This window comes from Vulpes vulpes, chromosome 7 (genome assembly GCF_048418805.1).
Source record: "Vulpes vulpes isolate BD-2025 chromosome 7, VulVul3, whole genome shotgun sequence".
NCBI lineage: Eukaryota > Metazoa > Chordata > Mammalia > Carnivora > Canidae > Vulpes > Vulpes vulpes.
This window is the reverse complement of record NC_132786.1, coordinates 107,186,043-107,202,891: the sequence shown is the minus strand read 5'-3', so window position 1 is coordinate 107,202,891 and position 16,849 is coordinate 107,186,043. Positions and strand designations below refer to the sequence as shown.

General features: G+C 42.2%; 1 protein-coding gene across 4 annotated transcripts in view; it reads left to right on the top strand.

Annotated features, from left to right (window-relative positions):
- Positions 1-16,849, top strand: part of CPVL (carboxypeptidase vitellogenic like) — a 127,035-nt gene that overhangs the window by 29,404 nt on the left and 80,782 nt on the right. For all 4 annotated transcript variants that reach the window (XM_072764629.1, XM_025993089.2, XM_072764628.1 and 1 more), the window contains 3 exons: positions 11,001-11,115; positions 12,304-12,362; positions 14,037-14,116. In XM_072764629.1, coding sequence (XP_072620730.1) covers positions 11,001-11,115; positions 12,304-12,362; positions 14,037-14,116 — 254 coding nt within the window. The remainder of the gene's footprint in view (positions 1-11,000; positions 11,116-12,303; positions 12,363-14,036; positions 14,117-16,849) is intronic.

The window sequence follows — 16,849 nt, the reverse complement described above, 5'->3', positions numbered from 1 at the left end:
TGTTAGTTCTGTGAGACTTCTCTGTTATTGTATACAAATCAGTGCATAATGGATTCTAGAGCTGGAAATTGATGTGCAGTGGGGATGCAATATGCAAGAGGAATAATAGGCATTTGGCATGGTAGAAAAAGTGTAATGAGGCCAATAAAAATGTCATAATTATAATGACTATTGTTAATTGAACATTGACTATGTGCTAAGCACTGTGCATTTTCTTATTGCATCCCTACAGTAACCACACGAAAAAGCAATTATTATCCTTGTTTAATAGATGAAGAGGATTACAGAGATTAAATCATTAGCTCCAAGTTGCCCAACTAGAAATTTGCAGAACTTTGAATTTAAAACTAGTCCTCTTTTCTTTTGATCATTGTATGTTGATCCTGAGAAAACTGGCCATGGAAGGTGCTAGACTAGGCATTAACATGACAGTTCTTGAATTAGTCAGGCTTGTACAAAACCTTGGTTTGTATACACCACATGTGAGGATCATGATACCTACCTGACACCGGTTTTGGAACAAATGAAAGAATGTGGGAAAGCCTTAGACTGATGCCTGATAGTAAGTAGAGTTTCTATTGCTATTATTTCATTATCATCATCATTATCATTATTAGTTTTCCTGTTTATTAACACAAATACTGTGCAGAACTAAACCAGTTGCAATGTGGGAGGTTAGAAGAGATCAGGAATGGGGCAATTCTAAATCGGAAGTCGCTGAACATCAGCGAAGAGTGTGGATTTATTGCTACTGGGTAGAGATTATAAGGCAAGAATGAGGCTTTCCTCGTTTGAGAAGATAAGGCATGAGGTGATTATTTTTACAATTAGAATTCTTCCCACTAGAGGAAGATACCCTAGATTTGTCTTATAGATATCAAAGATAGATGATTTATTGGATTTTTGCCTCAAATATTATGGAGTCCAAACCAGAGAGATTTAGAGTTAGGCCTACACCCCTTTACTAAGGGCCCCATCTTGCTCCCCTGGCCAAGGGGAGTGGCTGGGATTCCTGGAATCTGAGTATCTGGTGACTGAGGAAGTTCACTATCATATTGAGGAGTCACCAAGACTGGGAGAGGGTGAAGTAGTCAGACTCCAAGAGTGACCTTGTTTCTTGATAGCCATGCTTTTTGCAGTCCTCAGCCATACTGAATCAAGGCTGGTCTTTATACACTATAGAAGAAGCGATGGGGGTGATGTCCAAGGCTATTTTCAAGGGTGGTGCTGCTTCCACCTTGGTCTCTTGAATCACTCACCCTGAGGGAAGCCAGTTACCTTTGGGAGGACATTAAAGCGACCACGTGTGGGTAAACCTGTATGGAGAGGAAGTGAATCCTTCACTCACCAGTCAGCACCAACACTGGATGATGTTCATCCAGCCAAATCAGATGACTACAGTCCCAGCTCATATCTTAACTATAATTTCATGAGAGACCCCGAGCCAGAACTGTCCAGCCAGATATCCCCAAATTCCTGGCCCACAGAAACCATATGGGAGAATAAATGTTGTCTCAAACCACTGAGTTTTGGATACATGTTATACAACATTAGATAACTACTATAGCCTCTTGTCATGTACTTTTGGGCTGTGACTATGGTATCTTATGACAACTAGAACTAGCTTCAATTCTATCCTTTTTCTTACTCCGTAACAGCTATAAACATTTTTCCTATGTAGCAAACATGATATTAAGCTTTGTCAGTAGAGGGTGCTGGAGGGACATTGCAAGAGGACATTGGCTTTTCTTCCCATTTCCTTGTCCTGCATTTTGCTTTCTCTTGGCCTTGTTTGTCCAGTCTGTCAGCAGTGCATGTGTGAGGACATCCAGTAGTAATGCCCTGCCCTAGCTGGGCTCCCAGACCACAAGACCCTCGGCAAGCTCACAGTCCTGGCTCTGGCTCAGTGACCACCTGGCTCAGCTCCCTCAACATGGACACCATACATCCCAGGCCTTTCCAATGAGCAGGTTCCCCTAAGTTTCCTAAGCCACCTCTCTGTAGCACCCCCCCCCACCAGCCTTGACTACCTATACCCATGGCTAGTTTCTCACAGCCCTCCCAGTGTGGATATTGTGCACCTCAGGTGGTGTGCCACCCTCAAACCAATAGACTCTCCCACCAGCCACAGACCACTTTTCCCTGGAGGCCCTTCCTGCTTGCCCATGGATTGTTGGCCAGTAATGAGCCAGGCAACCCAGTGAACTTCTCAGCCACCCAGTGGGTACAATCACCCTTTCTCTAGTGAGGTCTAGATCACAGCCTTGGGATGTAAGCATTACACCTTGGGACATAAGCCTTGGGAAGAGCTCCATCTTCACCATATGAGTTTGTCCATCCATGGGCACTCAGCTCAGGGTATTCTTTATGGTTCTCCTTACATATTTATGATTATCCCCTGTTATAATGAATATCTCTTTAAAACTTCCCTCTTCCTTGGTGGACACAGGAAGCAAATCCAGCATGCTGGTATTTGGCCAACACTGAGGATGTGGCCCATGGGGAAGCAGACCCCTCTGGCATTGCAGTTCCACTTTTGCCCAGCAGTGGGTGGATATGATACCCATGGTGGTTGGGGACCAGAGCAAACACTGGAACTTGTAACAGAATTAAGGGTCAATGTTTTCATGTAAAAAATAATAGTAATTTAAAAATGGGAAATTTTAAAATTTAAATTACTATATGGTTTCTGTCTTCTGATTGGACCTTAATTAATATAGCCAACCTATTCTTTATTTATTTTTGTATTTAGTTTTTTAGATAGAATGTGTGGCAGAGGGTGGGTGTAGGAGACGGAAAGAGAATCTCAAGCAGGCTCAACACCCAGTGCAGAGCCCAATGTGGGTCACAATCTCATGACCTTAAGATCATGACCTGAGCTGAAATCAGTAGTCAGATGTTTAACTGACTCAGTCCCCTGGGCACCCTTAGCCAACCCATTCTAAATCCTTCTTTCCTACCCAGAGACATCAAGAGCAGAAAGTGGGATCAACTGGAAAGGCATTGGGAACCAGGGCAGCCAATCTTTCTATCTCGGCCTTATTCTGTCCAAGACCATAGGATCACTCATCTGTGCTTCATTCTTCTCTCTTGGCAGATTAACATGCTTTGTTTCTCCAGGTATCTGGCAGAAAATGGCTACCCTACAGTTTCCACCTTTTCCTGTCCTTGAGTCATGCGATCAACAGAGATCAAATAGCATTTCTGCTAGGGGCAGGTGTGACCAGCCCACTTTGGGTCAGGTGTTCTTTCTTTATCCAGTCAGCTAATGCTGAGAGTGTAGTTTCATGTGACATAAACATGGCTAGTGAGCCTTTTCTGTTGATAAATGGAGAGTCAGTTCTTAAAGAAGGGGTTGTGGACTAAACAGATCTCTTAAAATATGTCTACCACCGAAGGCTGCAAATCCATTAGTCATACAGCAAAGATTTGAATGTCATAGACGCTGTCTTCAGACTTATACTGTTTATCTTCTCTTTGCTATTATTGTATTTAAAGCATCAGAGGTCTGTAAGAATAGAAGGTAGGTGAGACAAAACAAGAAGAAAGTAGCTGAAAATGATACATTATAGATCATTCCATCCATAGAAATATTAGAACTGCAGAAACCTTTGTGTGCCTGATTAAAATGGAGGAAGAAAGTGACTAACTTTTTCAGCCATTTCTTTGTTTGCATCAAGAATGGGAAAGTTAGGCTTTTCTCTGATACCCACCCCTATACTCCCATTCATTCTAAATTCCACCTTTCTGGCAGGAGACACCAACAGAGAAGCCATAATGCTCTCATGAAGGAATGAGAGCCAAGTACAAAGGATAGGAAGGAGAAAGGTAGAGAAGATTCTGTGGAGTGTAAGTTGGCAAAGATTAATGAGATGACTCAAAGCTCAAGGAGAGTCAGCATAAGCTTGGTGGTGACGTATGAAAGCCTCAAAACAGAAAAAATGTTTGAGGAAGTTAGTTTTCCATGTGATGGTGCAGTGGCAACAATCACAGTAAAGGGAGATTTAGTAAGAGGTCAACACCAACCACTGTAAGTAAAATTCCTCCAAAAAGCACAGAATGTTTTAAGCGAGCAGTTCATATATATTGAGAGTGTGTGGGTAAAACAAAAATGTTACTAGTTAGCTAGCTAACAGTTCTGGTCACAAAACTAATTGCTTTAAATAAATTAAAAAAAAAATAACACCCTGCCTTGATTAAACCATTAGTCTAGCAGCTGAAGTATCAGCTGAACTTGGGTCTGTGTGGCAAGATGGGAGTCCATTCAAACCTACGTGGGGGAATTTCAAGACATTTACTTGGGGTACTAATGACTTCAATTAAGATAGAATACATTACTTAAACCAAGCAAATGATCAGCTTCTGCATATAGAAGTGTGAAGTGAGCTTTAATTAATTTACTAATTGCACTTCTCATCTTAACCGGTACCATTGATTTGGGTCTGTTATTGGCTTGGTTCCTGCTCTCACTTACAAAGTATGGTATTCCTTATGGGGTGGGTGAGAGGAAGGGGGTGGCTAGAATTGTACCCTGGGTATTGGCGGACAATGCTGCTCTAATACTTGCTGAGATACCTAGAATTCCCTAGGGTCACTCCCAAATGTCCTGTGTATAAAATGCAATCAAGCTACTTCAGAGTACCAAGATTGGCAAATTTTTATTACCACTCCCACCCCCCAGTATATGAACTCACTGCTTCGTTGATACGTGTAAAGCCTGAGTAGGAGGTTATCTCTACCAGGAAATACAGAGGGGGCCTAACAGGACAGACGGAAGGTGAGTATGGTTTTATGGGGAGTGGGGTGAAAAGGAAGACTCATAGCATAAGAGGACACTATCTATGGAGGGCATGTCCATGTGGGGAGCAGTAGGGCAGGAGAGTTTGGTTTCATTACTGTTCACATGTATTGTTGTGTGCTCACTCCGAAACAAGGAGAAAGGAAGAAACTGGTGTTTCTAACAATCCTTTATGTACAGAATGTCAAACCAAATGAATATAACCTATTTAGACAGAAGGTAGATTTTTTCACCATTGTTATGAATAAATATTGGAATGCGCTAATGTGAGACACTGTAAAACGTCCATCTGTAGAGATTCTAAAAAACTAAATAGATAATCTGTTTCCTTCTGGGCTTTTCATTCTCGAACAAACCCTTGAGGAAGGAGTGTCCAAGTTCATGAATCAGCCACAAGGGGTCACCAGAAGAATTTAAAGGGCTTTTGAGGCAAAACCCTAGTTTCTTGCTCACCAACAAAAGGTGCAGGTTTGTGGGACCTGTGTGCCCACACTCTTCTTTTGGTGGAGAAACTTCTCACTTAAATATTTACGACTCCTTTGTCCTTTCTTTTATATTTAGAATTTCTTTGTCCCTTCTTCATCATCATCAGTTCACACCACACGACTCATACCTATAGGTCATTAATAGAGATTTTATTTTCTTTTTAAATTAAATATATAAATGCTTATTAGCAGGAGATTACTCATCTTTCAGATCTTAGCTCAAATGTTAGCCTCTCAGCGGACACTTTCTTTAAGAGCTCAATAGCATTTCCATTGCTCTCTCAGATCACCCAATTATTTCATTACTTATTTATTACCTGTCTTCCCACCTCACCAGAGAAATAATCAGAGCTATCATTTAAACAGATGTGCCAGGCACAGCTCTAAGTACTGTGCATACATTAACTCTTTGAATCTGTACCACAACCATATAAGATCAACATTATTATTATTATTATTTTCAAGCAGAGGACACTGAGACACAGAGTAGTTAAGCAACTTGCCCAAGGGCACACAGCTGTAAAATAAAGTAGTTGGAGGGATCCCTGGGTGGCTCAGTGGTTTAGCGCCTGCCTTCGGCCCAGGGCATGATCCTGGAGTCCCGGGATCGAGTCCCGCATCAGGCTCCCTACATGGAGCCTGCTTCTCCCTCTGCCTGTGTCTCTGCCTCTCTCTCTCTCTGGGTCTTTCATGAATAAATAAATAAAATCTTTTTTAAAAAAAGTAGTTGGAATTCAAACCTTGGCAGTCTGGTGCCAAAATCCATGCTCTTAACCATTATGTATCCTACCTGTCTGTCCGTGATCTGGTCTGCATCCCCAGCCTTGGAACAATGTCTGTCAATGTTGTATGTTAAATGCATTAATACATTGTGTTGAATTAAAAAATGCCATACTGTTTGGTTAAATGATCATATGTACTGTTATGAAAAGATTTTCATAACATGTTAAGTGAGTACAGCAAATATAGAATATTATGCATTCTGCTCCTCTTTTCAGAAACAAAAATTATTTACACACAAAGGATATGTGACGGCTACAAAATATTTATATATGTGTGTGCTGGGGGGGCATAGAGAAAAATCTGGAAGATTAAACATCTTCATGATCATCTCTAGGGACCATGATTGGTAGGGTAAGGGGGATTAAAAAATACTTAAATACATAAATATTTAAATATTAAATATATATTAAATATATACATATATTACATATTTTTAAAAAATATTAGTTAAGAGTAAGTGCTTTCTGAATAACATAACAAGTTCTAAGGAAAATTTTTAAAACTTTTGACGAAATAAATGTCCTTTTCCTCTTGTTCTGTAGTCTTAAATTATAGATTCAAAATAATAGATACTTTAAAAGTCCTGACCTTTGTAAATCTGTAAATGAATTAAAGCAATTGTTTCTTTTTTTTTTTTAATAAATGTGTTTTTTATTGGTGTTCAATTTGCCAACATATAGAATAACACCCAGTGCTCATCCCATCAAGTGCCCCCCTCAATGCCCGTCACCCAGTCACCCCACCCCCCTGCCCACCTCCCCTAAAGCAATTGTTTCTTACTTTATTTGTTCTTAAGTTTTGCAATGTGGTTCTGATCAGGATGTCTTCATTTACTTTTATTCTTTCCTAAGTTGGTGTGGAGAGTGAGACAGGGCTACATTCTCACAGTTGAGAGCTAAATAGATCACCCTATGAATTATCACACAATGGCTTTATGCCATTATGATTGATGTAATTATTATATGTGGACATCAGGATGTCCTATCACATTACAAAAGTCTTCATGCTGTGATATAACTAACTCTTGGGATTTATTTATTTATTTATAAATATTTTATTTATTTATTCATGACAGACACACAGAGAGAGGCAGAGACACAGGCAGAGGGAGAAGCAGGCTCCCTGTGGGGAACCTGATGCGGGACTCATCTCAGGACCTCAGGGTCACACCCTGAGCCAAAGGCAGATGCTCAACCACTGAACCACCCAGGTGTCCCTACTCACTGCTTAGGATTTTAGCATTGAATATGTAAACTTTTATTTTCCAGCATCTGACTTTTGCATTTCATCCCAGATTTCATTGGTTGGTTGGCGTATCAAGGTAGAAAGATGTGTACATGGAGTTTTCTTTAAACATGGGCTTCCTCGAGGGTTGTTGAGCTCATTCACCTCCTTCAGGAAAGTACATTTGAGGAGCAAGGTCAGCTGAGGTTGGAGGTGTGTATGCTGATCTCTTATTATTGAAGCATTCCAAGAATGCAGTGTCCTGTACTTCAAAGTTGCATAATAAATATGTTTGGCACCAATGTGTTTGACTTCACTTTGTAGTGTGGCCTCTCAGGGTCAGGCTATTTTTCTGAGAGCCCAGAGGTCCCATCATTGTGCCAGATCACAGGAAGGGACATGAAAAGCTAGAGGAGGGTAGGGCAGAGACCAGAGGGCCTGGGCACCAGAGTGGACAAACTTCCTTTGCCTGCACAGATTCTCAGCCCTGCCTCCACATCAGAACCACTTGGGGACTTTTAAAATGTCCATGCCTGCCTCACCCCAGACCAACTGGGTTGGAATCACTGGGATTAGGGCCCAGACAGCATTTTTTTTTTTTTTTAATAAAGCTATCATAATGGGTGGCCATGGTTGAGAACCGCTGGCTTACATGTAGCACACTGTGGCTTCTAGAAGCGCCTCTGCACATTAGGAAGGAAGTGGGGGCTGGGTATCCACTGGAATGGGTGGACTCACAGTATGTCACATCCCCAGCGAGGCTGAGATCCACTGCTTCTGGACCTCTGATATGCTCCCTTGCTGCGTGAATACAAATGGAAGGTGGTCCTGCTGAGCGGTATTAAAGAGCAAATTAGAGGGCCTGAGGAAAGCTAAATATCCCTTATTCATACAAAGCACCCTCAGTTGGGGCCAAGAGGGTTAGAGCAGAGCTGGTTCTATTTATTCGGTCCAGCAGAGTTTGCAGTATCATTTCATGATACATTTTCTCATGCCTGGGAGGTGGGCATTATTGCCATTTGATAAGGAACCTGCGCTGGAAGGATCCGAGGGCCAAGATCACACAGCTGTATCGTGGCCAAGTAGAACCAGAATCTGTGTGGCTACCAATGTCACGGCTCACCGTGCGTCCCCACAGCAGCCTTAGAAAGCCATCTTTGATTTTAATAGTTCCTGCTTCAACTTGTAAGACAAGACCCTAGTTCTCTTGAATCCTTTATGGACATTTGGACTTCTGGCAAGAGGTTAGTGAGAAACCAACCAGGGAAGATATCAGCCAAAGGAGCAAGGAGAAACACCCAGCAACCCACTTTTCCTATTCTCTCATATAGGGATCATTTTCACTAAAACCATCTATAAACTCCTAGGGTCTCTTTAATATAGCAATAGCTGACATGAGCAGAACACGTACTCTATGCCACTCACTAGACTTTTTGAAGATTAATTTTAGTCCTTCCATCAACTATATGGCATAGGTACTATTATTTTTTTTATGTAAGTACTATTATTGATTCCCGTTTTACAGATGGGGAAACTGGGGTTCCGGGAGCTTAGGCAGCTTGCTTAAAGTCACACAGCTAGTGGATAGTAAAGCCCAGATTTGAATCCAATGTGGGGCAGGAGCTCACATACTTACCTCTTACACCGGGCTGACTCTTAAGAGTTACAGCCCTGCTCATCTGAGTTCTCAGCCTGACTCTGGGGACCTTTTCTGTTTCTTTAATTATAATAATTCTTTACACTTATTGTGCCTCTATCAGACATTAGGTGTTGTTCCAAGGGCTTTACAAGTTTTTATCTTATTTAATTCCTTGATGCTGGAGAGTGGATCCCAAGGAAACCCACAGAGAGGCTCCTGTCCCTAGAGAGGCTCCTGTCCCTAGAGAGGCTCCTGTTCCTAGAGAGGCTCCTGTCCAGCTGACAGCTGTTTTTACCAGCGCCTTTCTTTCTGCAAGGTCCCCTTGTCCCCTTTCTGAAGCTGCTAAAGGACTATGTCAGACTTCTGATGATTGGAGAAGAGAAATCCCTCTCCCCCATCTATCCTCACTGTTAGAACCCTCTGGTCAGCTCTTCGTCCAGGTTCCTGGTGGTGCCTCAGATCGCCTCCCCTTGGGTTAGTCTTGCCTCTGCCCATAGCCTTCTCACATCATCCACACAGACATAGCCAGGCCAATCAGACCTTTAAACGAAATCCTGATTGGTCTCTGTGTGACTGGGCTAAGCAAGGGGTTGCAGGATTTCATTCTGAGCTGAAGCAATGAGATCCTTGCTTGCTGAGCCCAGTTGACCGACCGTCAAATGAGCCACAACCGCCAGTGAACACTCACTGTCACATCCAACTGTGAGCCTCCCCAGAGTCACTTTGAGCTCCTTCCAGATAGCTCTGGAGGATTCACTTAGGGCCAGATGTCCTGTCATTCACAGCTCTTACATCCAGCTCTTCTCTGTCATAAAGATTTTCCTCCACCATTTTCTTCTGTCTGTGGCATCATTCCCTGGCTCCTCTCGTGGCTGGATCGTTCTAGAACTTAGGTCTTCTTCAGCTCAGAATCTCAGAGTCCTTCCTATGATCACCTGGTTTAAAGGAAGCACTATTCTTTTCTGTGCTCACCCACTTTCTCTTTTTGTTTTAAGATTTTATTTCTTTATTTGAGAGAGAGACAGAGCACAAGCAGGGGGAAGAGCAGAGGCAGAGGGAGAAGCAGACTCCCCACTGAGCAGGGAGCCCAATGCTGGGCTCCATCCCAGGACCCCAGGATCATGACCTGAGCTGAAGGGAGACACTTAAGCTACTGAGCCACCCAGGCACCCCCTCACCCACTCTCTTAACATCACTTTTATTTCCTTTACACACTCTGTAATCATTGGGTTTATTCCTTTACTTACTTACAGTCTGCATTTCCATGAAAATGTAAATTGGAAGAGTGGTTTGTTGATGTTGTTGTTTCACTCACTGCCCTGCTTTGTAGCTACTTCCAGCATGTGCCTGACACATATGAGGTGCTCAACAAATATGTAAAGAGATATGAAAGAAGTCAAGACCCCTCTGTCGTTGAGGTTGATGATATTGATTCTACAGCCAGAAGCTCATTTTTTGTCATCCCACCCCTGCCAATGACCTTTTCTCATTTACCTCTTCCTTATCTCCCCAATCAATTCATCCTTGTTTAGGGTTTTGTTGCTATTTGCATTGGCTAAACCACTCTGGGCCTGTGTGCTTCTTCTCAGTTTCCTGGTGGTGAATAAAGTTGCTGTTGTCCTTGTGAACACCCTCTTAGTGAATTAAATCAGAAAGGCAGTTTGGACAAGCTGTCACCGAGGAGGGTGAATTCTTTGCTATGTGTCTTTGGGAATCTGTTGGTCAAATGCAAGTTTAAACAGCTAAAAAAAATATGACCGTGCCCTAGGCATAGCGTGCTGGGTTTGTAGGGGGCATACAGAGGCAAAGCTTCTATATTTAGTGGGTTTTCTGGCTATTGGCAGGGAAAGACTGAACTGAGCAAGATAGATACTAGCATTGTGAGGCAAATACTAATGTAAGATAAGAGACAACCAGCACTTTGCTTGTCATGGGGAGCGGTCACTGAGGTCTGGGAAGGCTTTATGAGATGTCATCAAGGCAGTAAAAGACACGGGATCAGGATAAGTTGGCTTGAGTGTGTTCTTTTGCTTAGTACTCTGTGTGGTCACTAGCTTCTCTGTCCCTTTAGGTAGACCCAGCAATTGCTCCTGTAGTTCTCTGGCTGCAAGGAGGGCCAGGAGGTTCATCCATGTTTGGACTCTTTGTGGAACATGGACCTTTTTTTGTCACAAGTAACATGACCTGTAAGTACTGCTTGGACTCTATTTTCCTATGGAGAAGTTTTCACCTGAACCTTGTATCTGCTCCGGAAAAAATTGAAAGTGTACATGAAACCACAAGGAATAGCTTAATAGTTTTCAATTAGAAAAATATAGCTGTCTGGCAATGTCGACCCAAGAAGGAGGAGCCACCATAGTGAGCATCTTGGCTGTGCTGCTTCCTCCCCTTGAAATTTGGGTGAAAGGTTCTAAGCTGTTTTCTTGCAGTCAGCTGCTGACTCAAGCAATCTGGGCTTAGGAAAACAGTTGGTATCTATTACTATTTGGGCGAGTCCTTTTGCATGAGACTAATGGGTGGAATCATATCCCTAATTATTCACACAAACTGAACACTTTATGGTTCAGTTGCATGCAGGATCAGATATCTTGGAAGCAAGATGCTGTGGGTCGGGGGGTGGGGGGGGAGGTTGGGTCAGAGGAAGGAGCGGAGGAACCATACCTGGCTGTAACCTGGTTTCCCTCCATCTCGTTTTCAGGGGATAAGGGAGATTGTTTACTTTCCCTGGGTCAGAACTTAGAGGGTGAACTATTCTGTGACTCAGGTATAAAAGCACGTATGCCGGGCAGCCCCGGTGGCACAGCAGTTTAGCACGGCCTGCAGCCCAGGGTATGATCCCGGAGACCCGGGATCGAGTCCCACATCGGGCTCCCTGCATGGAGCCTGCTTCTCCCTCTGCCTGTGTCTCTGCCTCTCTCTCCTCTCTCTCTCTCTCTCTCTGAATTAAAAAATAAAAAAATAAAAGCATGTATGCCAATTCTGTTGGAGTTGATCTCTTTAGCATTGGCTAGGGGTAAAATGATTCAGAAGGACCAGATAGTTAAGAATGGTTGATTGGATCAGACAGATGGGTTTATCCTATAGGTGGTTGATGAATATTTTCATTGAACCAGGTGCACGGGGTCTTGTTTCCAAACTTCATTCTAGATGTAGAAACCCTCTGGGTCCAGGAAAAGTAAAGGAGAGGAGAGGAGAAGAAAAAGGTACTGGTGTCTGTTCTCCACTGTGAAAGTATGAAGCAACGTTAGAGGGATACCAGGAGCTCATTCATATGATGGGGACAGGTGGGCTTGTTGGGCTCCTGAGCAGACCTAGGTCCTAGGTGGGATATTTCGTTAAAGACCCAGTCTCAAACCTCTTCTCTGTTTTACTAGTGCGTGCCAGAGACTTCCCTTGGACCACCACACTCTCCATGCTTTACGTTGATAATCCAGTGAGTATCTATCAAATGTCACTGTGGGCCTTTCTTGTCTTTTTCCTTTTTATAAAGTACTTTTAAGAAATAGGGGAGGAAGAGCAATAGAGACTTAGAGTCTTTTTGCTTTTTAAAATAGAATTCAAAACATAAATAAATAAATAAATATAAATAAAATTCAATCTGTTCAAAAACACACTTGAGATTTAGCTTTTCTAACATGTATCATTAAATCCAAGTTTGGGAATTTTGCTTGCTACTTTGTCTCCTTCTCTCATTTTTAATCTTATGAAATGTCCTGTTCAGTGATTTACAGCATCTAGGGTAAGGGATTAGTTTCTTTCCACTGATGATATAATATCCTGTGTTATTATGTAGTAGTAGAATTCCTAATCTTTTTAACAGAGTTCTAGGTTTAAAAAGTCAAAACCAGTCTCCTTCATTTATCACAGTGAGCCTCATCTAGGAACAAAAAGTGGAATTCTTTTTGGGATGTTCTTCTGAAATGGAGTCCAGTAAACAGCAAAATAAAAGAGTAACTTTAGGATAAGCTTCTGTTGACCAGGAGGATCTTTAACCCCTAAATAATTTCTTTGATTTCTCTCACTTTCCAGATGGTTCAAAGAGGAAACATAAATAGGGAAAAAAGGAGTTGGACATACTCATTCCTGCCTTTCCCACCAAGTTTTGTCAACCATCCTCTTTCCTAGTTTATAATTACATATTTATGTTGCATGACCTGAATGAAATGTCCTTGTTCCCTTGTGTGTTTGGGGAAAACAAAAACAAAAGCAAAAATACTTAGGCCTGGTTGAGGTGCATCCCTTTCAGAAATTATTGACACAAACTAAATTGCTAGCTTCTTAATTTTATAGCTTAATTGTCTATGAATCTCTAGGCATAAGGAAACATTAGTTTAAAACTAATCTTTATTTTAAAACCTACCTAACTGAAGGTGAAGGGGCTTAGTGGCCATATTCCTCACAAAAGAAAAAGCAACACACACACACACACACACACACACACACTCTCTCTCTCTCTCTCTCTCTCTCTTTTTCTCTCCAGCCTAGAGAGTTCCTTCTTGTCAGAACAGAGCAATACACTCTCCAGGTTTCAGAGAGGAGATAACTTTGGGTCTTCTGATACTGCTATGGGGGCCAGGAAAGGTGAATTCCTCCCCCTTAAATCAACATCTGACAGGGTCCCCACTCTGGAATCAAGAAAGCTTACTCCCTGACCTTAGGGCAGAGCTTTGTGCTGATTTTTTTTTTTTAAGAGAAAGAGAGAAAAAGAGCACAAGGGGGTGGGGCGGTGATGAGAAGCAGAGGGAGAGGTAGAGAGAGAGCATCCCAAGCAGACTTGACACTGAGTGAGGAACCTGATACTGGTCTCCATCTCATGACCCTGAGATCACAACTGGAGCTGAAACCAAGAGTTGGATGCTCAGCCAATGAGCACCCAGGCACCCCTATGCTGATATTGTATTTGGGTTTGGAGGAGAGGAGAGGAAAAAGGTGAAATGCAGTATCCTTTTGTGAGGATGGCTAAATATACGTGGGGCAGAGGAGAAATCTGAGGTCAGAGGCTTGGCCTTTGGAATAAGGTTGATTTCCTTCTGGTGTGGTAGCTCCCTGAGGGATCCAGGGCATGTGCTTCTCTGTGTTTACACCTGCTTATTTATTTCACCTTCAGGTGGGCACAGGCTTCAGTTTTACCACCAGCCCCCAGGGATATGCAGTCAACGAGGATGATGTGGCACGGAATTTATACAGGTAAAAGGACCAGGCTTCCTCTTGGCTTTCTTCAGACCAAATGTTTTTCTGTTTCAAGAGGGAGATTCATCCAATAGTATAAGTATTACTGATTGGCCCTCGTGATCTCATTCTTAAAGACATTTTAAGAACACTTCTTTTTTTTTTTTTTTAAACATTTTAAGAACACTTCTAAGGCAGCCCCAGTGGCTCAGTGGTTTAGCACCGTCTTTGGCCCAGGGTGTGATCCTGGAGTCCCAGGATCGAGTCCCACATTGGGCTCCCTGCATGGAGCCTGCTTCTCCCTCTGCCTGTGTCTTTGCCTCTCTTTTCTTTCTGGGTCTCTCATGAATAAATGAATAAAATTAAAAAAAAAAGAATACTTCTACATGAGGAGTTCACATCCACATACATGCGTGTGCACATTTGGTCTATTTTCCCCTTTGTTTTATCACTGAAAATTGTGAAACTGGGCAGCAGGGAAAATGACAAGGAAGGCTGGAATCCTAAGGCATGATTGTAATCTTATAAAAATAGCCTTTAAGAAACAATAGAAACGGAGCAGAATAATTCCACCAAAGATGATTTTCAAACTTTTCAGCCAGATGCCTGAGAGGATTTTGCTTCCTTTCCAGCATTGCATTTTAACTTTGCATTTGCTTGGAAACATCTTCTTAGATGCTTGCTTGTTTCTTTTCTTTCTCCCCTTTCTTCCCATTCATGATTCCCATGCTCAGATTGTTACTAGTCTCTTGTTTTTTATTTCGTCTCACAAAGTTAATCTTTTACTAAAAAGAAGAAAAAAATGGAAGGAAAATGTAAAGTTGTAAGCCTGGTCAAAAGTGTACATATAATTTTTTTTCCTTACTCATATTTGTTATAGCTATTTTTAGTACTTTTTTTTTTTTAAGTAAGTGACCGTTCTTATTTGGTCACATTTTTCCAGTCTGTAAATTATTACTAGAGATCAAGCCCTGAATTCTTTGAGGTCATTCGGGCCCCACGTTGTGCATCCTAATGATTTTCTCAAAGAATCCTAGTGGCTTGAAAGAGTTAACCAGTTTCCCTATTGCCGGGTTGCAGCAAACACTCCTTCCGCATGGTGAGCAAACCCAACCCATCCCTAAAGTGAAAGTAAATCTAATAGAAGTCAGAGTGTTTTGATCTCTGACAGAAGTTTTCCGTTTTATTTTTCTTTCTCCCTAAGGCAGATGGCTGGGGGAACAGAGGAAAGAGGAGCTTCCGGCCTTTCTTCCAGAGATATTTCTCTCTCTCTTCTTTGCTGACCCAGAAAACAATATGGCTGCTGTTTTCTGCACTTTTATTTGTTCTGTGTCCCATTATTTTAACACTTCCATTCAGTTTACCAGGGGGATAGCTAAGACCCCACACTTTTGCTTCCAGGTTCAGTGAGTCCTGGGGAGCATATTAGCCAGATTTCCACAGGAGTCCCCCTTCTCCGGCCCAAGCTCAGGCACCTCTTCTCCCCCTATAGAGATTTAATTGGGATGGCTGTCCTTACAAGTTTACTCAAGCACCGTGAGCAGTGACTGTGTGTTCTCATTTTACAGATAGAAAACCTACCTCTCCCCCTATGCCTCTCTACCCCCTCTGACCATCTTTTGGTTTAAATCTAAACAAGCTCAGTTGTTTAACTAGCAAACACCCAGAGGGCAGAGGTTCTGTCCTGGAGAAATGCATCAGTCCCCTCTAAGCCAGAGCATGCAACCCTGCCATTCCTTTTCTGTCACTCGTTCCCCTCCCCCAAAGATGGTCCCAACTTCCCATTGACCTTCCATGTGGATATTTACTGCTGACATGTGGTACATCTCCTCTTGCATGACATGTAAAGAGAACCTATTTCAAAGCATCCATTGTTTATAGCTGTTTTAGTTCTTTTTTGCTTCAGGCTCTTAGAACTGGAAAATAGCTAATCAAGGGTAGTGCAGAAAACTGATTTCAGCTGTTTCCTTTATAGTTTACACTATTTGTTTCCCTCTGTGACTACATTCTTCTCTCCAGCTCTCCAGATGGGTGTTTGGAATAAGAAGGTCACTTTGAAACCTATAAATGGGTTACTACAGGTTTAAAGAGTGGACCTTCTTTTTCTCTCCCTTTGAAAACTAGCTTTTTTCTTCTTTTTTCTTTTCTTTCCATTTTCTTTTCTTCCCCCCAACCCCCTGAAAATCCTATTCCTTTTGACTAGTAAAAGTCCATGGCTATAAGGAGTAGACTCTTAACTAGGCATTTGACATTCACAACGTAGGCTGCTTTTCTTTGTGTTTGGAAGTAAAACTTTTTTTTTCTTTTTTTAAAACATTTTTATTTATTTATTAGAAACAGAGAGAGAGAGAGAGAGAGAGAGAGGCAGAGACACAGGCAGAGGGAGAAGCAGGCTCCATGCAGGGAGCCAGACGTGGGACTCAGTCCCGGGTCTCCAGGATCACGCCCTGGGCTGAAGGCGGTGCTAAACCGCTAAGCCATTGGGGCTGCCCTTTTTTGGTTGTTTTTACTAACAACATATTTAAATATTCAATTTTGGGGGTATTTGGAACATGCTATTGAGCCTTAATGCCCCTCTGGTTTAAGTAATAAAAATAAATAAATGTACTAAAAAATAATACATTTATTAACTGATTTGGAATATGCTATCTAGTGCCATTCTCCTCCTGCCACTATTTATCAATTGCCTGCTATATGCCAGGCACTGTTTCTGGTGCAGGTGATAGATCAGTCAGGGAGCCCTGAAGTCCT